The 24,259-nt window shown below is 39.4% G+C and overlaps 2 protein-coding genes across 3 annotated transcripts in view; one reads left to right on the top strand and one right to left on the bottom strand.

Annotated features, from left to right (window-relative positions):
• Positions 1-1,865: 1,865 nt before the first annotated feature.
• On the bottom strand, positions 1,866-11,891 carry LOC143297973 (putative methyltransferase-like protein 25). The gene is made up of 7 exons (XM_076610604.1): positions 11,757-11,891; positions 8,723-9,415; positions 7,289-8,135; positions 6,695-6,828; positions 5,655-5,825; positions 4,670-4,816; positions 1,866-2,618 (listed from the first exon to the last, which is right to left on the bottom strand). Exons 2-7 carry the CDS (start codon positions 9,392-9,394, stop codon positions 2,502-2,504), a joined length of 2,088 nt encoding a protein of 695 aa, XP_076466719.1. The 5' UTR covers positions 9,395-9,415; positions 11,757-11,891; the 3' UTR covers positions 1,866-2,501.
• A 69-nt stretch (positions 11,892-11,960) lies between these two features.
• The window catches only part of LOC143297972 (protein CIP2A homolog L-like), a 30,887-nt gene continuing 18,588 nt past the window's right edge, over positions 11,961-24,259 (top strand). The window contains exons 1-10 of one of the 2 annotated variants that reach the window (XM_076610602.1): positions 11,961-12,127; positions 14,786-14,923; positions 16,192-16,351; positions 17,100-17,212; positions 17,971-18,065; positions 19,174-19,270; positions 20,445-20,567; positions 21,754-21,902; positions 22,864-22,951; positions 23,588-23,821. In XM_076610602.1, the coding sequence (XP_076466717.1) occupies positions 14,822-14,923; positions 16,192-16,351; positions 17,100-17,212; positions 17,971-18,065; positions 19,174-19,270; positions 20,445-20,567; positions 21,754-21,902; positions 22,864-22,951; positions 23,588-23,821 (1,161 nt within the window). In that variant the 5' untranslated portion in view covers positions 11,961-12,127; positions 14,786-14,821. The remainder of the gene's footprint in view (positions 12,128-14,785; positions 14,924-16,191; positions 16,352-17,099; positions 17,213-17,970; positions 18,066-19,173; positions 19,271-20,444; positions 20,568-21,753; positions 21,903-22,863; positions 22,952-23,587; positions 23,822-24,259) is intronic. The other variant, XM_076610603.1, reaches the window with a different exon arrangement.

Genomic DNA, 24,259 nt, shown 5'->3' with positions numbered 1-24,259 from the left:
CATATGTTGTGAATGGTCATGTTCCAAAAGTGATTGTACTTTTACACTTTGATATATATTTGTTCCAATGTCACGTGTACTCGAGCCAAAAGATAAATTTCTGTGTTTACTGACAACAAAGTTGTATCTTAACTTTAAAAGTCATCCCCGTCCCGTTCTTTACTGCAGAACTGAGTACACAAAACGTTCTCCTCACCCCCCACCCCCTGAACTGTTCAACTGGAACAGTCTGCCCGCCATGCCAGCTTTCCGGTCACAGCTAGTGAAACTACCCTGTTAATCTTCACCGCTCCAATCCTCACCCTTGTCCCACCACCATCGTCCATCACTAAACAGGCACTGCGGCCTGTCTGATGTGTGGTGGGTGTAGCCCTACACCTGGTAAGGTTTGTCGATAGCATATTGTATTGAGTTACTATATTGTATTGTATTACTCTTTTTGTCACAACAGATTTCACAGTGTGAAAATTGGGCTGCTCTCCTCAGGGACAGCGCATCGCTACACTGAGAGCGCCACCCATTTTTTTTTGTATTTTTCTGCCTGCAGTTTTAGTTCTTTTCCTATCGAAGTGGGTTTTTCTGCAGATTTTTGCCAGGGGCAACCCTTTTGTTTCCTTCAGTTCTTTTATGTGCGATAAGTGCATGCTGCACACGGGACCTTGGTTTATCGACACATCCAAATGACTAGCATTCAGACCACCACTCAGGTTCTAGTGGAGGGGGAGATCCAAACTAGTGTGCTCAGATTCCTTTGCTTCCTAGATGGATGTGTAACCTCTAGGCCAACACGACTTATCCCCCGACTTGACCAGAGTTCAACGACCTCTTGGCAGAGAGTCCTTAGAAAGGTCAAGTTGTTCAGGATTTGGGTCTTGGTTCATCAGTGAAGGTTGTGTTGTTCGAAGAACAGAGGCATGGGACTTTGTAGCTTGTGAACGACTTTGACAGCCATACTTTCCCCTCATTGTGTTCCGTATAGTTTCATTTAAGTCTTTGATATCTTATTCTTCATAAGGTAAGGAAAAAAGTGCCTTGTAGGGACTTTTTCTTCTCTACTTCTAAAAGTGTTATCACTATTGTCGTCAGTAGAGAGCTTTGTAGGTGGTGTCCAAAGTGTGGTAAATCAGAACAGGCACTGCCGAACACCACCAAAGTGGCTCAGCAGCAGTGCAGGGTCTCATATGGTGTGTGGCCTCTGGCAACCTAGCACCAATGGTTCCCTATGGACTGCCGGCACTGGGACTGCGACAGGCGAATCCGGGTGTGGCTGTGTATGGAAGACTTGGAATGAGCGGCATGGGAGTAATGCTACTGAAACAGTACAGATGATGGGTGAGCAAAAAAAAAAAAAAGAAACTGTCTACAATACAGAAGAAGACAGGTGAATAACAAGAAGGGGAGGAAGGAAGTGGGGTATATCTGGGGAAGCATTGATGGAAAGCCAGCAGAGATGTGTAGAGAGGAGGGAGGAACTGCATCACTAGGGTAAGATACCTAAGCCATACTTCACATGGCTGAGCGTTAACTGAGTTTGCATTCAGAAGATTTCAAGTTTGATCCTGGATATATAAAAAAAAAAAATTTAAATGTGGCATTGTCACTACACACCATCTCATTGCACTGATATTTGGGAGATGTCAGTGTAGTGTCAGATAGGTCATTAATGAAATAAATGAAAGAAAAAAAGACTACTGTTGACAAATTATGAGAAAAGTAAAACATACATTTTCACACACACACACACACACACACACACACACATGTACACTTTATATCACTTAAGGTGGAAAATTGAAGACTCCACACACGCATATGTATACACATACAAACACACATACACATTGATTTCAAAATGATCTATTCACTGTTGTAAAACATGATCTCCAATATGTATTGAATGTAAAACACAGTCTCCATTATGTATTGAATACACACTTTGCCACAGCAGAAAAATATTTCACTCTGACAAACAGAACTCCACACTAAGTGAATTCCTCAATGGCATTAAATACTGCACGTCCACTCTCAGGCACACATAAAAGTAAATTAAACCAAACCAGACCACTGTCATGTGCACTTGAAGTCATCTATACATCCACAACAAAAAACTGATATCCACGCACACAAATGCATGCAGATAACATACACACCATGCACACATATTGAATAATACCACAAGGCATAAATGCAAACATACATCAAAAACATTGCACACAAACACACACACTCATACACACACACATGGTTATAACTGATTAAACTTAGAAAATACTCATGGGCAACCCATCCTTTTTAATTTAGCATAATACTTTTCACTCTCTTGACATCTTATTACAAAGCACAGTCAATCTGCTTTTATTTCACACACGTACACATGCATACACTCAAACACCCAGACACACACATTTTTGTAGCACACACACAGGTACACTTAACATTAGATTACATTCTTTGGTTTCTGCTCAAAAAGGAAGTTAATTCTGACAGAGACGCTGTGGAGTTCAGAAGAGGTGAGAAGGTTTCAGACTGTCTTCCTCCTTGAAGGCGATGATGGCGTGACAGCGAGGGGAGGCAACTGGGTCAAACAGACGCACGAGGAACGCATTCTCCACGCAATCCTGACAATAAAACCATCAATTGATGCAACGCAATCAGATGATACATGACCATCCATCAGTCTGGGCAAGACCCTCAATCAGTACAAGGCCATCCATTGATACACGACCACTGAATTATACACAACTGAGGTTTCAGTTTCAAGGAGGTGTCAGAGCATGCAGGCAGATCCACATCTGCTATAAAAAGGTGTCAGAGCATGCAGGCAGATCCACATCTGCTATAAAAAGGTGTCAGAGCATGCAGACAGATCCACATCTGCTATAAAAAGGTGTCAGAGCATGCAGGCAGATCCACATCTGCTATAAAAAGGTGTCAGAGCATGCAGACAGATCCACATCTGCTATAAAAAAGAACAAAAAGAACGGGGGTGAGCAGATGCCTGACCTTCACATTTATAAGTCAATGTGCTCATCATTATTATTTATTTATTTATTTGTCTTTTTTTAATCTTTTTTTTTCATTTTATTCTATTTTTCATTTTCTTTATTATTATTATTTTCTTTTTTCTTTTTTTTCTCAAGGCCTGACTAAGCGCGTTGGGTTACGCTGCTGGTCAGGCATCTGCTTGGCAGATGTGGTGTAGCGTATACAGATTTGACCGAACGCAGTGACGCCTCCTTGAGCTACTGATACTGATTCTGATACTGTGCTCATCAGGCCTTGAGAGCCAAACAAATGAATGAATAAATGAACAGAAATGAAATAAGATAAATAAGATATACAAATAAATATAAGAATAAATAAATAAACTTGAAAAATACATATCAATTAAAAAAATGTAATACATATAATTTCAGTAACATAAAATAATATGAAATATAGTGCCAGGAAAGATATGTATGAGGCAAAAGATTGAAATAAAAACAAGAAAGAAAATAGGCTATGCTTAGTGAACCAATGACAACCCACACATGCACAATTAAAGACCAACGCAAGCTGCATGCACACACAGACACAGACACATATACACACATGCACACAGATGCACAACGCATTAACAATTTGCAGTCTCACAGACCACTCTCTGACAAACTAGTGTACCCAGCACATAAACTCACACCCACACCCATACATCCCCCCCCCCCCACACACACACACTGTAGAATTAAAATGAAGAGACATCCAAGGATTTTAAAACCAAGGTTAAAGGGTATCTGGTTAAAGGCTATTAAAACAAAATTGAGGGATAGAGTAAGATTCTTTTTAAAAAGGAATTAGTCTTCTGACTCCCAAATATGAGAAAAGAAATAAAGCAATCTACTGAAGTGCATCTGCATGCCTACTGAAGCAGTAAACACTATCATTCAATACTGGCTTTAGTCTCTGTGCCCTTCATCTTTGAAAGTGCTGAGCTTATGGCACATGTTCATAATACAAGGGAGGTAATACATTAAGGAAGTGACAAAATCTTCACAAACTCTGCCTGGAAATTTTAACCACAATGTAGGATGACAAAGACATTTGAGTACAGCACAACAACCATTTTGGGGGGAACATTATTATCTGCTGAAAGACAAGGCACAAACAACATGCATCACAAAACACACACTCTCTCTCATGCAACCCATAAACACACATTTATGAATATGCACAAAACATGCCTTCATGTCCAGGTATACACATGCATACATGTATACACACACAAAGCTGCAAACACCTACATGTTTGTCTATCGCAAATGTATACTGAGGGTTTCCTCAGAAACATCAAGGCATGGAAACCATCTTCCCAAACCTGCTGAAAAGAGAGACAAAAAAAGAAAAAAGAAAAAAAAAAAAAAAGGAGTATGGGTGGTGGGACTTGAAGAAGGATCAGAAGGGTGGTGAAGGTGGTGGGAATGACAATTTACCTCACCTCATTTCATCAAAAAATCTTCTAGACCCCTCCCATCTCCTCCACATAGCATAACCTATTCACACACTCAAAGCCACACACACACACACACACATAAGCACACGCAAACACACAAGCACATACACACACAAAAGCACACACATACACATACACATGCACCCCCCCCCCCCCCACTCACACACACAAACCAACCCACCTGTTCCATCAAGTACAGCATTCTATCCAGGAGCACCACTGTCTCTACAACAGGTGCCAGAACCGCCCTCAGCTGGAAGAAAGCTGCCATCTTCTGTTCCATGTGGCGGTGCTGGGCGTGGAACTGATCAATCTCCTCCTCAGTCGCCTGTAAAAAAACAGCTCATACTTTGAGCCACTGGATCCTTCTGTGATCTTTTGCAGCATACATATGTACATCCATATGGAAAATCATATCACGTCTGCTGTGAAGAATGAGCTCTTGTCTATAAACAAAAACATGCATGCACACACACACATACAGATACATAGATATATAGATAGATAGATACATAGATAAAGACAGACAGACAGATCTAGACAGATAGGTAGATAGACAGACAGACAGACAGAGATAAACAGATATAGACAGATTGTATGCAAGCAAACAAGCAACACACACACACACACACACAACATTCAAGATTTAATATCTTTCACTTTCGTTGGTGTATGGACGAATATAAAAACATATTAATCATCTTAACTGATCAAAACAACATTAACAAACAATAAAAACTGATGCGCTGAAAAAAAAAAGTTACTTAAGGTAGCAAAACCCTTTGACAGTTCAGGCTACCTTGTACATCTTTGTAAATTGACATCAGTTCAACTGAATTTTCTTACTGGCACAACACAGATTATAAACAGTGAATACACACAAACACATGAACACAAACACATGAACACTGTTTGCCTGACCTGACAATCAGGGATATTCAGAATCTGGTTGCCTGCAAAACACTCACCTGACAATCTGGGATATTCAATTCATATATGGTTGCCTGCAAAACACTCACCTGACAACCAGGGATATTCAATTCATATGATTGTGGTACACTCACCTGAAAACCTGGGGTATTCAATTTATGTATGGTTACCTGCAAAACACTCACCTGACAACCAGGGATATTCAATTCATATATGGTTGCCTGCAAAACACTCACCTGACAACCAGGGATATTCAGTTTCTGTATGGCTCTCCTGACATAGTCCACAGGCCCACTGGCTTGTTTGGCCAGTTTGCGCAGTTTCTTCAGGTCCTGAGGAATGTGGCCCAGCTTGCTGTGGATGAAGGCCTGGAGCAGCGCCCGGGGGTAGTAGGTTTTGCCCTGCAGCTGCAAAACCACAGCAACAAAGAGAGTATAAAATAAGCACTCATATAACACACAAATATACTTTTTTTTTTTTAAACAAATTACATGCCCCATTGCCTTTTATGGCCATTGTGGCAGTGAATTTGAACCATATGTTTTGGGATCAGCTCTGGAACTGACGGAAATCGGGACCCAGTCTTCTCCTTTTGTCATTTTAATCATCACCAACCAATGTCAGGTACCCCCATTCACACCTGAGTGGAGTGAGGAGAATCAAAGAAAAGTGCAATGTGCAAGTTCTCAACAGAGAAGCAAGATGGTTCCAGAGGGGAGTAAAGGAGGCAGTCCACATCACCGCCAGGAACCCCACCCTCAACCGGGGCCGACGCAAACTGCCTTCGGTGTACTCCTCATTCGTCAAGTCGCATTGTCGTGAGTTCGCTCACGGTGATGTGCGCAGCTGCTAGTTCTCTACCCAGCAGTTGCGCTGAAGAAGCCGGCCGGATCGCCAACGAAAGCTACACAAGTGAGTAGCCTTCTTTGACTGAGAAATCGGTTTAACTTGGTAGTCATTAAAGAAAAATGCCTTAGCTCATAACATAACACCATGCTGAGACGGGGCCTCGAGCCCTGATCACTGTTGAACACTGGATCAGATGTCCAACACCTAACCATTTCTGTCATGGTGCCTCATGTATACATGTGTAAATGATGAATGGATGACAATTCATCATTCAATCAGACTAACCTAAACTGATTTAATTTATTTTCAGTTTTTGTTTTTTGATTCATTTTAATTTTCCTCATAAGCATGCTTATTACACTGAATGAGTAATTATCAGAATTGATGGCACAATATCATGGTAAATATCAAACTGAAGAAAGCCTACCTCCTCAGCAGACTGAGCCATCCGCGGCAGTGCCAGAGATGCTATGTTAAGGGCTGTGCGACCAATGGCCATCTTCCTGTCCAGCAGAACACTGCTCAATGGAAAGTCTCCTTCCATCTGGTCGGGCACGAATTCTGAAATGTTTGAAAACAATGGAAAAAATCAGTGACAGAATTAGATGCTTTGATTTTTAAAGTTTAAACTGAAAACAACGCTGGACTGTCTTTTAAATTAAAAAAAAAGATTGAAGACAATGTAAATGACGTTAAAATGCATCACTGCACAAACATGTGATTCCCCAAATACAATTTTAAATCATATGCGATAAGTAATCAAGTGTGTAACATTGTTACATCATTCACAGTTTGAAGACATTTACTTAACACCTTACTAGCAAATTACACATCCCATGCATTAAAAAAATAAATAAATAAAAAGACAAAGGGGTTAAAACCGCTCGAAATTAAACAAGGCAATCAAAAAACCGAAGAACTACAAACAATATATCTACAACACAACACCACCACCATCAGATATGACACAATACACCACCACCACCACTACCACCAAAACAACATTCAAGCTGTGTGTTACCCATCAGTCTTCCTGATTCCTGTTGATACTTCCAAGGATTCTGCCAGAGTCCTGAATCACCTGTGAACCTTTCCTGCATGAGCTGGTAGCAGCAGCCCACCCCACACACCACCCTCACCGCCTCGTCCTTCACAAACAGGCGCAGCATGCTGGCACCCAGGGGACCACAGGTGTGCAGTCCTGTCAGCAGCAGCCTCACATCTTGGGCCTGCTTCTCTGGACAAAGCGTATTGATGGACTCGTCGACAAGCTCGGACAGACAGGTGTCTGGGTCGACAAACATGGTCACGGCGATGTGCTTTGAACTTGCTTTTGATGACCGCTCAGTTTGTGTTTCGGCTCGTTTGAGTTCTTCTTTTCGTTGCGGTAGGTGTGCCGTGTCTGTCTCATTTTTGTTAGGTAGTCGTGTAGATTCTGACCTGGAGTTTTGATTTTTGCTACAAAAGTTTGAATTTTGATTTGACTTTGATTCTGAATCTTCTTTGCTACCTTTAGACTGATGTATTTGGTGTTTAGCTTTTTTCTGATGACTGTCCTTGTTAGAGATTAATGAGCATGCATCATTACAAACATAACTTGACTGTCCCTGTGCTGTATCACAAGACATGTCAGAGGACATGGAACATTCTGCTGTTATTCCGAGATGGAACTCTTGCTGCTGAACCTTCTTCTCCGCCTTTTTCTGTTCATGTTTCACCAAGGTGTTCCACTGTCTCTCCAGTTTCACTGCACGCTGTACTGCACCCGATGTGTTGTGTGGCTGTGAGTCGATGCCGATGACGGGCAGATGGCATTGCAGAGAGAGATGGGTGCTGAGGTAGCCTTTGCCACTCCCTATGTCGATCACCTGTTACACAGAAGACTGACACAATCACTGTTGGATGAAATGCTATTTACTTGATGGCACTAATTTCATCAATTCATGCCATATTTATTGATAAGACAGGACAAGACAAGGCAACTTGAACTTTCAAGACATGACAAATCAAGCAAGCTTGTAAGACAGAACAAGATCAGCTTGCATTACTACTGTAAACATACTTTGTTAAAGACAGGCATGTAGTTGGAGTGAATATAAAATACGCGCACACTGTATACTGACAAATGCAGCTGGACTAAAAAAGACATTTTTACAAGGGCACAACAGGCTGCAGTCATGAAGTTCAAACTTGAATAGGGGTGGGTGGTGGTGTCTGAGACAATGTTGTTGTGTTAACAAGCATACAAATATTGAGTAAATAAAAAACAACCTAACCTCCCTCAGCCCACCTCCAACAATAATCATGGTGAATAATGGTGAAGGAAAGGGAAGGGGGATGGGGGGAGAGGAAATTCATAACATCTTGGATGTTTACTTATCTAGTTAACATCATGCATCACTGATGTAAAATACAGAGACACTCATTAATAATCACAACTTTACAGAATACTCACAAGATCAGCAGATGATCTGTCAAATATCCGAGCACATAAATCGGCCATCATTTCTACTTCATGCATCTTCTTCTCATTCATGAAGGCATGCACAAACGGCACCCTCTTCACCCCACACCCATCTCTGCTGTCTAACCAAGAACTTAAGTTGTCCATTGACTCATTCAGACTCAGCAGCCTGTCCAAACAATGCTCTTTGACCGCCTCCAAAAAAACTCTGAGTGAATCATGATTCCAGACAGCTCCTTTTGAATCTTGATTTTTCTTTGTCTCTTTCTTGAGGACTTCACCGTTTGATTCTGATTCAGCACTGTGTGTATCACTGGCCCATTCACTTTTCCCCTCACACATTTTAACTTCATCAGTATGTAGCTGAACATCTCCAAAACGTTTTTCAAGTTCTGTATTCTGTTTGCATTCTTCTGGTGCCTTGCTTGGCTTGTGTGGTGAGTATGGTTCATGACAAATGCAGTTTGATGGTAACTGAAAGAGTTGCTCTTCTGACAGAGCCAGCAGCTCACACTGGATGCGTGAGGGCAGCACGGTGTTCCAGGCATCGTGAATGATGAAGTCCACAGCATGAGCATTGGCCAGTGGGAGGTATTCTGTCAGGAAGTCTGCACATGCTGACAAAGCTTGCCCAAGGAAGACTTTCTGCTGGGATTTCTGCATTCTGTTCAGTAAGACTGAAACCTGAAAGAAAAAAACAGTGTTTCAGTTATTTCGCATGGAAAACAGGAAATGTGTTTTCCACTGCTGGTTTCTGAACAATAGTACTAGGATTGGAGAGAGGGAGAGAGACAGACAGACAGAGAGACAGAGACAGAGAGAGAAGGTGACAGAGAGAAAGAACACTGAACACTGAAATGTTTAATGTCATTAACTGAAAAGCTCTAGTGACATAGTAGGTACTAATCAGAATAAAATGTTGCAAAATAGACAAAATGGAACAGAAAGGAAAACTGAATTGAAACAACATAAACTAATAAGAGATTTGCAACACTGGCACTTTGTCATTTGCTTAAAGTACATATGACAGGGGGATAATGTGCCTTTTTTTCAGTCGTTCATCACCAAGGTTTGGACAGTACACAGGAAACAAAGTACATGATATAAATCAAATGATAAATATTTATGTATGTAACATCGACACACATCATATCAATACAAACACATACTAAAGTACATATAAGTCCTGAAATAATTATTTATGCCTGAACATCAAAACCCATCATATCAATACGAACACATATAATTACTATGTCGAGATTGACCATCCAAATGTAGCCCTTCCTTTTTATCTATGTCTTTTCATCATAGAACCCATACTAATTTTTATTGATTAACAAATATTTGGACCGATGACGGACGTTTTCCATATATTTATTGTATCAGATACATATTTTGCAAGATACATATTTTATCTTCATTTTCTGTCATCAGTATGCCGAACAAATCTTTTCTCTGCGCTGGAGCTGTATAGAAATGGTACAGTTTTTTTTCGCAATTCATCATATCTTTTGCAGTTAAACATGAAATGATTTTCATCTTCTGGGCTTGCGCCACACACTGGGCAAGGAGATGTTGCTATGTCTGAATTGAACAATCTTCTGTTGGCATTCAGTCCAAGTGCTCTCCATCTGAGCTTCGCAAAGCAGATTTTATGCCATTTATTTGTTTTAATCTTAATATACTCTCTTTGAAATATTGATTGTTAGCTTGAGCCAATATTTTATGCATTTTACAACTGATCTAATATGCAAAGGGTACCTGCTGGTTTCGCCATACATTATAGTGTTTGATGAGTGTAATGGGACACCAAGAAAGTGCTTCATTGCAAATGTATGTACCTTTTCCATTTGGTTATTTGACATGAGTCCCCATATTTCCGATCCATAGTTCAAGGGTGGTTCAATTTGTATGTCAAAAAGTTTCCAGAAAAGCTGTGTGTCAGTCGAACGCAGTCTCCTACGTTATTTTATAATTTGGATTACACCTTTTTTCCCTTTTCCATTTGCTTCATCCCATGTAGACATCAAACTCAATTTAGTTGTGAATAACATTCCTAAATATTTAATATGTATTTGTTACTTTTATTTCCCTATCACCATAGCACCATTTTTCATGAGTCGAAAGATGACCTCCATTGCGGAAAACTATAATATTGGTATTATTGAGATTTACTGTTAGTTGTAGTCTGTCTGACAGACAGAGAGAAAGAGAGATGGAGAGATAGGGTGGGTGGGAGAGAGAGAAGGCTGACTGAAAACCAGTAACGGAAGCTACATAGCATTCATGAAGTATACATTCATCCAAATTTATAATTGACCTGTGGTCAGACAGTGGGCTTTTTATCACAGTTACTTCTTCCCTGTTTTGTTTCAGTTTCAAGATGGCATCATATCATGTGAACTGATCTTGATAACACTGCACCACATCTGCCGAAAAAAAAAGCTGGTTAGATCTCTGTCCCCAACAATTGAATGATGCACCTTTGTCACCATACTGCTGGCCTTCATCACATGGCATGTAATGCTGCTGCTTTTTTTTGCTTTTTTTTTTTTTTTTAATAATCAAAGAAGTCTGGGTAGATTACTGATTAGACATAACTGCTGTAGTCAACAACTATTAAACTGGGGACAGCAGATCACCGGCTTCTCATGATCATGATGTCTGCAAACATCTTCCCCATATATTGCTGCACTCCGATGCACATACATCATCCGTTCAGTGTCCACAATCATGAAGTTGATTAATAATATACAAAAGTGCTTAGCTCGAGCTGGTACACAGGTGCATGCAATGTGTCTTTTTTTTTTCTTTTTCTTAAAAGTCGGCCCTACCTTTCTTTTTTTTTCTTTCTGTTTTTCCCCCCTCGGTTGCCTTTGAGTTGCCCGTACCCCCCCCCCCCCCCCCCTCCCACATACATGCACTGAGACACAGACACATACACCGGGACTGAAGGAGTGACAAACAAAACTCATTATGGCACAGCAAACGTGCGTATACTCAGAATGATTATCATGATACACACATAGGATCGAAGCGACTTGAGGAAATGCGATACGTCGAGGGACAGCGAGAGAGAACGCACGCACTGAACAGTACTTTCACAATCGCCCCATAGGCGCAGCCATTTTGATCAATAACATTCTGGAGGAAAAAAAAAGTAAACGCAACAAAATTTCCATTATTGTCTAGCTTTCCTTACGTATAGACATTTATGGTAAAAATGAAATAATTTAGATTTGCTACTGAAATCCATAAAAAAGTGATGATGGTATTATGAAAGAGAAAAGTTCGCGACCGCGAGATTACAGGGCGCGTAGTTTGAATGGACTTCTTTCCTGGAGATTCCTAAAGCCTTCATTAGACAACCAACAGACTCCGTGGCATCGTTGAAAGGTGGTACATACACATTACTTTTAAATTGCAGACTACTGTAACCTCTATAACAACTACAATATGATTAGTTACCGATTCGCTTGCCAAAATGAACTTACGACAAAGGCAGATCTGCAGCCCCATATTCAACATCAAGTCTGAACATGTAGTGTTTTGACTGTAATATTGTGTACGTCTGCTTTCTACTCTGTAAATCAATAAATGTAAACAGTAGACAGATCACCAACACTTTTTTTGTAGACATCAGTATAGTGTTTACAGCTCAATCGTTCGGACAATGTAGAACACGTTCATTTACTGTTTCATCAAATCATGCATGTTAGCAACAACAGCTTTAGTGGAAAAAGGAAAGCGAGAGCAGTTAGTGAGTGGGAAGTGGAGGTCTGGTGATGCCACTGGCCACTCTGTCAAGGCTGGTGATTATGTGTGTTTCCATGTCTTCTGAAGGTGTGGTGGTTTTGTTGTTTTTTTGTTTTTGTTTTTTTCAAGGCCTGGATAAGTGCTAGGTTACACTGCTGGTCAGGCATCTGCACAGCAGATGTAGTGTAGTGTATATATGGATTTGTCCCAACGCAGTAAAGGATTTGTCCCAACACAGTAACGCCTCCTTGAGATACTGATACTGATAATGCAGGTGGTAACCCTCTTTTCCAGCCACTTTACCCCCCCGGCCCCCCACGCCCCTTCCCATTCTGGATCTTCTTCTCCCACCTTCTCTAATTCTAGATCTCTACTCCCTTCTCTGTTCACTATCGCCTTCCTTTACTGATTTATACTTAACACTTTTCTTAAGCTCTGCTTTTACCTGCACTGTCATTTCCTACTAACACAGTCCCTGAAGACAGACCTGAAATGTTGGACACTTCTTATCCAAAGTGAGAAATATTTTACAACCAACACCTTCTGTAACCATATGTGAAGTGATGGTGAAGTAACACAACCGCTTGGGAAGTGAGAGAATCTGAGCACACGGGTTCGAATCCTGGCACGGTTGCCAGTAATGTATTTTCTCCCCCTCCACTTGACCTTGAGTGGTGGTCTGGATGCTAGTCATTTGGATGAGATGATAAACTGAGGTCCTGTGTGCAGCATGCACTTCGTGCATGTAAAAGAACCCACTGCAACAAAAGGGTTGTCCCTGGCAAAATTTTGTAGAAAAGTCCACTTTGATAGGAAAAATTAAAAAAAAACAACTGCAGACAAGAAAAAATACAAATAATGGGTGGTGCTGTCAATGTAGAAGTGCGCTCTCCCTGGGGAGAACAGCCCGAATTTCACATAGAGAAATCTGTTGTGGCAAAAAAGAGTAATAGAAAACAATTTATTGTAACAATCTTTTATTCTCTTATTGCAGTGTTGCATTCAACTCTCATTAAACTTGTACATGTCCAAGTCTTACTCTTAGCCAACATCATGCATCTATTGTAAGTTTTCTGTTGCTTGTCTGTGTGGAGTGGTGACAATAGATTATTGATATGAATAATTAGTATGGACAATAGAGGTTTCAAGAGACACAACAATCAGCAGACTGCTTAAAGCAAAACAAAAGTTACATTGTAATTATTTCAAAATGACTTATTGAGTAAAGTTGTTGGGCTGAAATGTCAGCTGACTCTGAATCAGTCTTCACAGTACAATTAGAACAAGTGGGAGACTTGACAGAAAGTGTAATGAAAAACTTGATTGCAGGCAAGAGTGAAAAAACTTTCACAAAAGCATACTATAGTTGCTACTGTATTTACCTTGCGATTTAATACAAAATACCTGACAGAAAATAAACACAAGCTGAAATACTTAAAATCAAATGTGATGGTTTCTTTCATGATGAAATGAAACTTGACACAATAATCTTCCACAGGCAAAGTGATAAAACATACAAATAAAACAGTTTTGAAAATTGAATGGCTCACAAAAATCACATGCAATGATTGAGTGAGTCAATACAATTACAGTGGCAGTGTTGCACTGTCTGTATCTGAGTTGCCATGGATTTTGTGACTCGGCGCCTTTTTTCTTTTTTTTCTTTTTTGCCAGCACAAGTTAGTAAACAGAAAAGGAATACTGGGGAACAGGTAAAACTAAAAGGAACCTAATTAATGATGTGGTCTATTTCAAGTATTTGTGTAATGTTTGGGAAGACTGACGACCAATATATGGCAATAAAGCAGACAGAGTGAAAAGAGGCAGCTCTATAATTGTTTAGTTAAATACCTCCATGTAGAAAGTATTTGTGGATATTTTTTGATACTGTAATTGTCATCAAGTTCATTTTGTATTCAGGCTCACTCCTAAATTAATATGTACCAGTTAAATTATATTCCATATTTCTCATGATACTTAATACAAATAATAGTACCTATGTTTCCTATTTTTCTCCCACCACCTTAATGCTACCCCCAGTCCCTCTCCCTCCAGCCTCCTTGCCTTTTCCAGATCTCCTTCTGTCCTCAATCACAACAATTTACAGAAATATGGTAATGATACTAATATATATATACAGTAAAACATATAGTGACATAAATAAATGATGTTACTCTTATATATAAAAAGTTGGATGGTGTTTCCTTACTGTGACAAACACATGGAAAGAAATAATGATCTTTTTCAGAGTCTGTTTCCGTTATACTCACCAGCATTTGTTGTTGTTTTTTCTAACAGAAACTGACACACCTGGCAAGAAAAAAAGACTAGAGGATGGAGATTTCATCCTGTATCAAAGCAGTTGGCATGGCTGCCGACCAGTACAACAACAACCGCAGCAACAGTAACATGAGTTACCTGTTGCATCAGTTAGAAGTAAGTATTCAGATGGAAGTAAACAGTGAGAAATGGAAATTATGAATAATTAAAAGTATCCCATCTCTTGGTGGTTGTTTTTATGTTTATGTCAAACCTCTTGTCGTATCTGCTTAAGTTCCTTCCTTTAAAATTTATTTAAATCCTGTAATGATTCTTCTGTGTCAGCACTTACAGACTTACATTTTGTAAAAAATAAAAATAAAAATAAATAAATAAATCATTTTGGCAGTGACAAAGTAGATATGATGTATTCATCCATAACTTCGCATTTTTTGTGTAGAACTAGAAGTACTAAAAATGCCACAGCACATGATGACAAACACTGAAACAGTTAAAATCTCAAAATGTAGTCAACACAATATCATTGGGGATCAATGCTTGGCTTGGCTACATTTATTTTATTTGTGCTTTTCTTCATGATGCTCAGTATACACTTTTGGGAGTGGTGGTGATGACGTATGGAGTTGGTAGCTGGTGCTATAAGTATGACTTTTTTTGTTCTTTTTCTTTGCCTTTGCCTTCCATACTTTTATAATTCTGATGTACCTTTACTGTCAACTGCAGCGCATCAGTGCCGTCCGGAAATATCTGTCCACTGACGCAACATCTAGACTTGTTGTTTCTCTCATTCTCTCTCGCCTTGACTACTGTAACTCTGTTGTCTGGTTTGCCTGCTTCATCCATTCAGTCCCTTCACTGCATACAAAACTCTGCTGCCTGACTCGTCCTCAGAAAGAAAAGATCTGAGCACATCACTCCTCTTCTGCAACATCTCCACTGGCTCCCTGTCTCACACCAAATAATGTACAAGATCAGCACTCTATGTTATAGATGTATTCACAAAACTGCCCCTTCCTATCTCTGCGGCTGCCTTCACCTCTACACTCCATCTTGCTCACTACGATCAGCTTCAGATCCACTCTGTTTACGCATACCCAGATTCAAACACTCGACAGTTGGCCGCCGTTCTTTCTCTGTCTCTGGACCTTGCAATTGGAATGAACTTCCTCTTTTGCTTCGTCAAGTCTCCACACTCAGCTCTTTCAAGTCTGGCCTTAAAACCCACCTCTTCCCAAAATAGCCTCCCTTGCCTGCCTCTTCCTTGTCTTTAGTTTCTACAGTTTTAGAGTTATGCATGCGTGTGAATGACTGGTGCGAAAGCGCTTTGACTTGTCTCTGCACAAGATTCAGCGCTATATAAATACCATTATTATTATTATTATTATTATTATTATGTACCTGTGTCCTGTTGCCCTGGCCATCAGATGTTGCAGACGGTGTCGGCTCGCAGTGAGTCACTGAAGTCGCTTCGACCCAACGAGATGGCGACTGTTAATTGCATAACCTGCCTCAGGGATATTATCAGCACCGCCAGCAGCAAGCCAGGACTGGTTTTGCAGTGTCTGCACATCTTCACCAACCTGGGTCAGTCTCAGTCACAGGTTTTCTGTGTGTGGGAGTCGTGTTTGTGCACATGTGTGTGTGTGTGTGTGTGACTGAGACCCAAGCTTTGACATGCAACCAAGGAAAGTGGTGTTCAAGCAGTTCTGTGCGGCACCCCAAAGACTCTTCACAGAGTTAAGGGAGAGAAGAAATGATGTGTGTTTGTGTTCATTTAACCTTTCTCTTTTTTTTCTTTTTGTTTGGATTATTTATTTTGTTTTTGTTCTCTTTTATTTCATTATTTTTTTATATTCTTTCCTGTATTTTTTGTTTGTTTCATTTCATCTACTTTAATTTTCTTCTTTTTCCTCTTTTTGTTTGTTGGCTTGTTTTCTTTTCTTGTGATTTTTGCTTTGTGTTTTATGACTTTTTTTTTCTTTCTGTCTCTTCTCTCTCCACTTATCTTGTGTGTGTGTGTGTGTGTGTGTGTGTTTGGTTGTGGCGGGATGAAGTGAAGAGGAGCTCCTTTTCTTTCCTTTATAGCTTTATGATTTTTTTCAGTGCTTTATAATTTGTTGCGAGATACTGAGGAAGTTCAAAACTGTTAGTAACTTTCCATTGACATGTTTGTTTTTGCCTTAATTATGATTTAGATTCATAATGATAAAGGGTTTTATTTTAATCACCATACATGCCACATGATTCCTGACTGCCTACATTACTGGGGTTCACTGTTGTTATTAATGTTTTATATTGCAGTGTTTCACTGGGTTTCATTGTTGTTTTCCAGTGAAGGATGTGGAGCTGTGTGGGATGATGCAGGAGTCTTTCAACATGGACCATGTGCTGGCTGGCATTCTCAAGACGTTTGGTGGTTCTCCTGATGACAACCTCACTCTTGTTGTGCGTTGACTTTTTTTGTCTTAAACTAGTTAAAGACTGGTTGTCTTTTGTTAGCACTGTTTGTTTAGGGGTTGTATGGATATAAAGATCTGTGCTGTCTCATGTGTTTGTGTATGTTTGTGTTCGCTTATTTGTGTGTGTATTCATTCATGCATAGGTTTGTGCATGCTATTTGTGTGTGCGCATGTATTTTTTGTGTGAGTATTTTGTTCTGTTGTGATATATATCATGCTGAAAGCACTTTTTCATACTCGGCCACTGGCATTGTGAGTGATGCACTGAGTAACTAAGTTCAAATAACAACAATTATAATATAATTTTGTTATAACTGTAAATTTTTGGTGCATGCCTTTTTCTGTTGCGTTACATGTTTCTTTGTTTATATTTTTAAGAATGGAAAGGATAATGGTGTGTGGTAAATGGTGCGGGGGATCAGAGGGGGCAACAGAGTACATAAGGTATTCTTTTATTTATAGGACAGGGCGTGTGTGTGTGTAATTAAGTAATATAATATACATAATCTTTGAGGCTGTTTCATGCTTTTGTACATTAAATCATTATTCTTTTTCTTCTTCCTTTTGTAAGTTATTCAACTTATTGCATGTGTGTGTATGTGTTTAATGTTTATTGTAAAGTGCTTTGAGTTTCCTTTAAGGGGGGAAAGCGCTCAACAGGTATCCATTATTATTATTTTTACTAGTGTTGACAAGTAACTTGAGCACGGTAGTTATAAATGTCTTTTTATTGTTGTGTTTCAGTGTTTGCAGCTACTTCAGCGAGTTACGTATGGACACCGGATCAGTTTTCACGAAAGCTTTGTTGATGAACTCATCAACTACCTTGTGAAACAGATGTGAGTTACCATCTGTATCTGGCAAATTATCTTGGGTAACTAGAAACATGACATGGGAAACAATTGATGAGGCATCTGTCATTCGGCTCTGCCCAGGTAGGCAGCCTGTTGTGCAATGACTCTGTATTTGTAAAGCACTTAGAGCTTGGTCTTAGACAGAAGGGAGGCGACATGAAACTAAGTATCAATAACAATAAGGATAATGATGATATAACAGAATCATAATAATTATGGATAACGGCATGAATTTACCGCTGAATTAAAAGAATTTCTTAAATAATCATCGACATGTTTATTGCATATGAATGTTTTAAAGTGGATACTGAATTAACTAGAATGAACAGAACAGAGAAATTGAATGGTCCGTATAGTAGTTTCTCAGTGACTGCCACAAAGAGTTGTTGAACACGGATCTCTGCAGATCTATAAAGAAACGGAAACACATTGCAGTGTGTAGGAACGTCTCCTTTACCTTGGACTTGAAAGAAATTTTTAAATGCCAGAGATATACCAAAATAGCTTGATTTAAATGGCATTAATACATTGATCGCCGCTGTTGATTTATTCCGCTAAAAGAACATGCTTAATTAATAATTTTTGAACGTCGTTGTTGAACCTGCGTCAGCCGAATGGATGAAACCAATCGTTCGTGATCTGAACATCCTTGGTTCGAATCTGCTTGGAAACCTTTTTTTTAATTTTTGTTTTTTAATGTGAATATTTATTATATAATTATAATAACGAATAGAGAACACATTTCACTGAACTTTTTTTTTTTTTTTTTTTTTTAATTCTTTTTTTTTTTTTTTTTTTTTTTTTTTTTGCTTAAAGTGTATCACAAGTGAGTCTTGAAGGCCTTGCCTTTCTTGTTGTATTTGTTTTTGGTACGAGTTTGACAGTTAGTTATAACTTATTTTAAGCAACCTTTAAGTGTGTAACTATTGTAAACATTTAGAAAGAAATTGAGGAGTGTCGCTGTGTCATTTTTGTCATTGTTTTTCTGTAGATACTAGTGTGACAGTTTGTTAAAAGTAAGTGCGTCAAGGAACCCTACATAAGTTGTAACATGTCTAAGGGAAGTTGAGGGCTGTGGCACTGTGTATTTCAGCCTCTCCCCGCCGACTGCTGTGACACAGTCATGTCTGGGGGTGCTGGCCAACTTGTGTCATGACAACTTCCCCATCCAGGCCCGCATCAAGTCCATGGTGAGTTTTGTAAACTGGTTCTTTTTTTTATGTTGTTTTAATCAAGATGTTAACATTATTTTGTGTTCTTTTGACTGGTTTGAAGAACAGACAGGTGGTCAGTCCTGAAATTGGCCCCACTGTGGTTGGCTGGGCTATAGGCAACATGCATGTGTGTGTGTGTGTGATCGCGTGTTATGCGAGTGTGTTATGTGAGTGAGTGTGTGTGTGTAATTGTGTGAGTGTGTGTGTGTGTGTGTGTGTGTGCTGTTCATGTTGCAAGGATTATGACTGTTTCTTCATGGTTGATTCTTTTTCTTGATGATTGTTGCTTCTTTTTTGTGACATGTAATTTGAGGAAGGCCATGAGTGATTGTTATTTGAATTTTCTTAAGAATTGTTGTTTCTTTCTTGGTAATGTTATATTTAATTTGTGAAGCTCAGTGAGCCCCTCTGTAAGGGAGCAGCACTATAGAAGAGCATTTTATTATTATTATCATTATTAGTAGTAGTAGTAGTAGTAGTATTTGATTTCCATGATGAGTCAGGCATTGAGTTGCCAGGGTTCCTAAAGTCATTAAAGGTCGGCAGAAGTTCAGAGAAATAGAGGCACTCCTTTTTTTTTCTTTCTTTTTTTTTTTTTTTTTTCTTTTTTTTAAGTCTTAAAATCTGTAAAAGCTGAACTGAGTTTGTATAAGTTTGTGAATTTGATGTCATCTTCTTGTAAAAAATTAAGCACTTTTTTTTTTTTTAAATTTTTTTTTTTAGTATGTGCCCAGGAACTTAACAGTTCTTACATATTGCATGATGTTGGGTCGGTTAGGTCTGGGATATAAAGGGAACGTTTTGTTTCTGCTCACCAGTTTTATCAGAGAACTGGTATTTCTACCTTTTGAAAAGATACCATTGTACCTTTGTAATTTATATGGTGGTGATAGCGCTTTTTTTCATAGCATAATTATAGCCAGTATGTTGCAACTAAACTATCCAGAATTATTTGTCCATTAAGAGTGTGTGTGTGTGTGTGTGTGTGTGTGTGTGTGTGTGTGTTATGCGATGCTAACCGTATATACACAAGATCATCTCATTTTATCTTTTAGTACTCGGATATTTTTTACCGATAGCTGGTTTTGCCATGCAACCCTCAAATGTTTGTTTGCTTGATATAATGTCATTGTTGTATTTTCTCAACCAGGACAATGTCCAACGTGTCTACAAAACACTGTGCAAGTTCTTCTCCGATCAGGACCTGACGACTGCTGTGTTTGCTCTCTCAGTGTTCATAAGTCTGTCACTGACCGAGGAGCTGGGTGATAAGGTGTGCTTTTTTGTCTGAACCTTGTTGTCCGCTTTTGAATGGAGGAATGTGGCAGTGTGGTTTAGATACTTATCTGCAAATACAATATTCGCGAGAGTTTGGGTTCGAATCCTGGTCTGGCCCTTTCTCCTAAGTTTTACTGGAAAATCAAACTGAGCATCTAGTCATTCAGATGAGGTGATAAACCAGGTTCTCATGTGCAGTATGCATGTTGCGCACTGAAAAAAATCCCATGGCAACTTAGGTGTTGTTCTCTGGCAAAATTTTGTAGAAGAAACCCACTCTGATAGGTTCACAAATGTATATGCATGCACTCAAGGCTGACAAGCGTGTTGGGTTATGCTGCTGTCATGCATCCGCCTCGCAGATGTGGTGTAGCATACATGGGTTTGCCTGAAAGCAGTGGCACGTCCTTGAGAAATTGAAACTGAAACTGTAGGCTTTCACAAGAAAGTCGTTCTTGCAACATGCCTTTTGGCACAGAAGTGTGTAAAGAGGAAAATGTGGGAAGAGACCAGAACCCACTGTAGTCAGAATTGATAGAAGTTGTGGTTGTTGATGAAGCAGTTGAGAATTATTTTTTCGTTTATTATAGGAGTGTTGTTTTTTTTTGGTGTGTGTTTTTGTTGTCTTGTTGCAGAACAGACTCAGTACAAAATATACAGCCTTATTTTTGTGATGAACATTAGTTTGATACTTTAGTGATTTATAAATAGAGAAATATAAATATATATAGATATATATATATAGGTTTTCATGGTAAGTGAGTAGATATATCCTTTTTACTAGTTCAAGCACATACAGGTTTCCTTGTTTAGCTTAGCTATACTTTTGCAACCAGTGCCAATGATGAATATGAAAAACAGACCATAGTACCACAATGCACATTTTGTGATGGGACTATAATGTATAAAGCATGCATTTTGTCAAGGCAAGAGTTTTGGGTACAGAGAGGAGGAGGAATTTTGTTAAATGACCCTTTCACACATACTGATGATTGTAGTCATTTCGTTAGGGTATTGATTTTTACATTCAAGTGTCATTATTTAGGAGAGGAGGGGAAGGGTGTGAATGGTGTTGGGGGTATAGAGAAACATTGTTCAGAAAAGCAGCTTTGTTGTTTGTGGTGGGTGCAGGTGTTCTTCAACAAAGAACAAAGCAGCTTTGTTGTTTGTGGTGGGTGCAGGTGTTCTTCAACAAAGAGAACATCAAGCAAGTTCTGCAGATTGTGTTCAGCGTCCTAATCAACAGCAAGACAACATCCGCACAGCACTATGCAGTGGACCTTCTGCAAGACATGCTGCACAACCCACGACTGCAGGAAGCTGTGGAACAGTGAGATGATAATAATGACTGAGTGTGGTGTGCACTGTTTGCATGTCATGGTTTGGGATGTGTTTAGGATAGAAAGAGATGCCAACTATTACAATTTCGCCGTATTTGTTACGCTCAATCGCAGTTTGTTCTGACTTCACGCCAAAATCAAAATTGTTCTGACGAGTTCATTTTCAACTACATAGCATTGTCACATGCGTTTCTGTGGTAAGATCACCCAGACGATCCAGACTTATCAATCATGAGGACAGGGCAGTCACTACTAACCTTGGTCTCATGTTATGATGCTTAGCTAATAGTGTGCATGTTTACATTGAAACAGCATTGATTTGACCAGTCAGCTTCATTGTTTGCCTGAACAAGAGAGAACGTAGCTGAATCAAGTTGCGTCTTGGTCAAACAGCATCTATGCCCGTTTGCTGATGTGGCACACACACAAAATTTTGAAGAATAGGTCGTAGATGTGTAAAGTTCATTTGATAGATAATAATGTGAGTTTGTATCTCAAAATAAGGGCTCTAGGCCCTTTTATAAAACAGTTAAAAATATAGAAACACTCAAGTGCACAACACAAAATTGTTGCATACTAGGTTGTAGATGTGTTAAGGGGTGTTTGTATGTATGACTGTGTATGAATGCATGAACCTGGGTACGTTTGTGCATGTCTGTGAGTGTATGTGTATAAAGTGAGTCAAAAAAAAAAGCATGGTAGACTAAGACTGTTTAGTGCTGTTTTGACGGCCAAGTTTTCCAAAGTAGTGTTCATTTATTGGAAATAAATGGATTTGAACATCCAAATTGTTTGATAATTTCTATGCAGATAATGGTGGTTTGCTTGAAATTCTCTTGTTTGTGTGTGGTTTCTTTTTGTATTAATTTTTTTCTTGTCACCTTGATTTATTTATTTATTCCATGATTTGTATACTTTGATTACAACAGTATATGATACTTCAGTTAGCAGTTTGTGTTTCAGATACCAAAACCTTCCAAAATGCATTGAGAATACGCTAGGACTGATTTCCTGCAGCTCCAGCTCCTCTGTGGCTAAAGTGAGGAATGTTGCTTGTCTGTTTTTGCTATTTGTTTGTTTCTGGTTTTGTTGTTATTGTTGTTGGTTTTGTTTTGTTTTTTGTACAACAGGGTATTTCCTTGATCCTTTGGGAAAGACTGTGACAACAAGGTGTGTCTGTGTGTGTGTGTGTGTGTGCATGCACAGGGATGTATAAGTGTACACAGACAAATTTGAGCTATTTATGTGTGATCTGTACAGGTTAAGTTATGGGCTATTATTATAGCTGGTGCTGAGTGAGAGAATAAGAGTTAAGAAGGTGATTCGGTGTTTCCTTAGAAAAGAATGTACAGTGTTTATGTTTTTATTTTTGCTTTTGAAACTTCATACAGAATACAGTACTTAACTGCATTTAAAAAAACCGAATATGACATTTACATTTTCATGAGTTTTTAGATATTTATTATGACAGTTTTTTGTTGTGTTTTTTCAGATGAGAGAGCTTTCATTTTCTGTTTACAGAAATTAACAGGAGAAGAAAACATTGTTACACCTCCGTTGACCTGTTGTTCAAGAATTCCACAGTAGTATCAACAGCCTCAAATCAAGGGGTTATTAAAATCATAACCACAACGGTTTCACCCAAGCAGCGGCGGCTTTCCTTGTTCTGTTCCAGATCTTTGACCTGCTGATCTCCTTCTGCTCGCTGGGCTCTCTGCGGGGCTGCCTGTGCAAGCTGCTGTTTGGCAGTCCCCTGCCCCCTGCAAAGCAGCTGAGCAGTATGCTGGGCCACCCCCCGCAGGCTGGCTCCCCACCACTGGTGGCCACACTGTGCTGGGCAGCCCTCCCTGTCACCCAGACCTCCTCCGCCGCTCAGGCTGCCTTGGATTTTCTGAAGGAGATGTATGAGGTGAGTTTGGGGGAGTTTGGGGGGGATCGGCCACTGTTCAGTTCAGTTCAGTTACTCAAGGAGGTGTCGTCACTATGTTCGGACAAATCCATATATATATACGCTACGCCACAATCTGCTAAGCAGATGCCTGACCAGCAACGTAATCCAACGCCCTTTAGTCAGTCACACATCACTGCAGTGCTCCAGGGACTTCACCTGCACCCAATGAGCTTTAGTCAGTCATACACCACTGCAGTGCTCCAGGCCTTGAGAAGGAATTTTTTTTTTTAAGTGCATAAACAGTGGCAATATACTTATGAATAGATGGACTGAATGTTAGCCCAGTAGTATATAAAGAAAATTTGCACTGTATTCTGCCGCATTTTGCATATTTATGCAAATGACGATGCCTTTGTGTTCACAACATACCTCATTTCATTTCCTGTCTTGGTAAAA

The sequence above is a fragment of the Babylonia areolata genome, chromosome 23 (assembly GCF_041734735.1).
Source record: "Babylonia areolata isolate BAREFJ2019XMU chromosome 23, ASM4173473v1, whole genome shotgun sequence".
NCBI lineage: Eukaryota > Metazoa > Mollusca > Gastropoda > Neogastropoda > Buccinidae > Babylonia > Babylonia areolata.
The sequence above is the reverse complement of the archived record's forward strand: the minus strand, read 5'-3'. Positions and strand labels throughout refer to the sequence as shown.

What these genes read in the sequence shown, in the direction of transcription:
- LOC143297973 (XM_076610604.1), bottom strand. Translation starts at nt 9,394, where the DNA reads ATGCAGAAATCCCAGCAGAAAGTCTTCCTTGGGCAAGCTTTGTCAGCA. An exon ending in TGGCTCAGTCTGCTGAGGAG is followed by an intron (nt 5,826 to 6,694) that starts GTAGGCTTTCTT and finishes GTGGTTTTGCAG; the next exon opens with CTGCAGGGCAAAACCTACTA. An exon ending in TGAATATCCCTGGTTGTCAG is followed by an intron (nt 4,817 to 5,654) that starts GTGAGTGTTTTG and finishes GTTTTTTTACAG; the next exon opens with GCGACTGAGGAGGAGATTGA.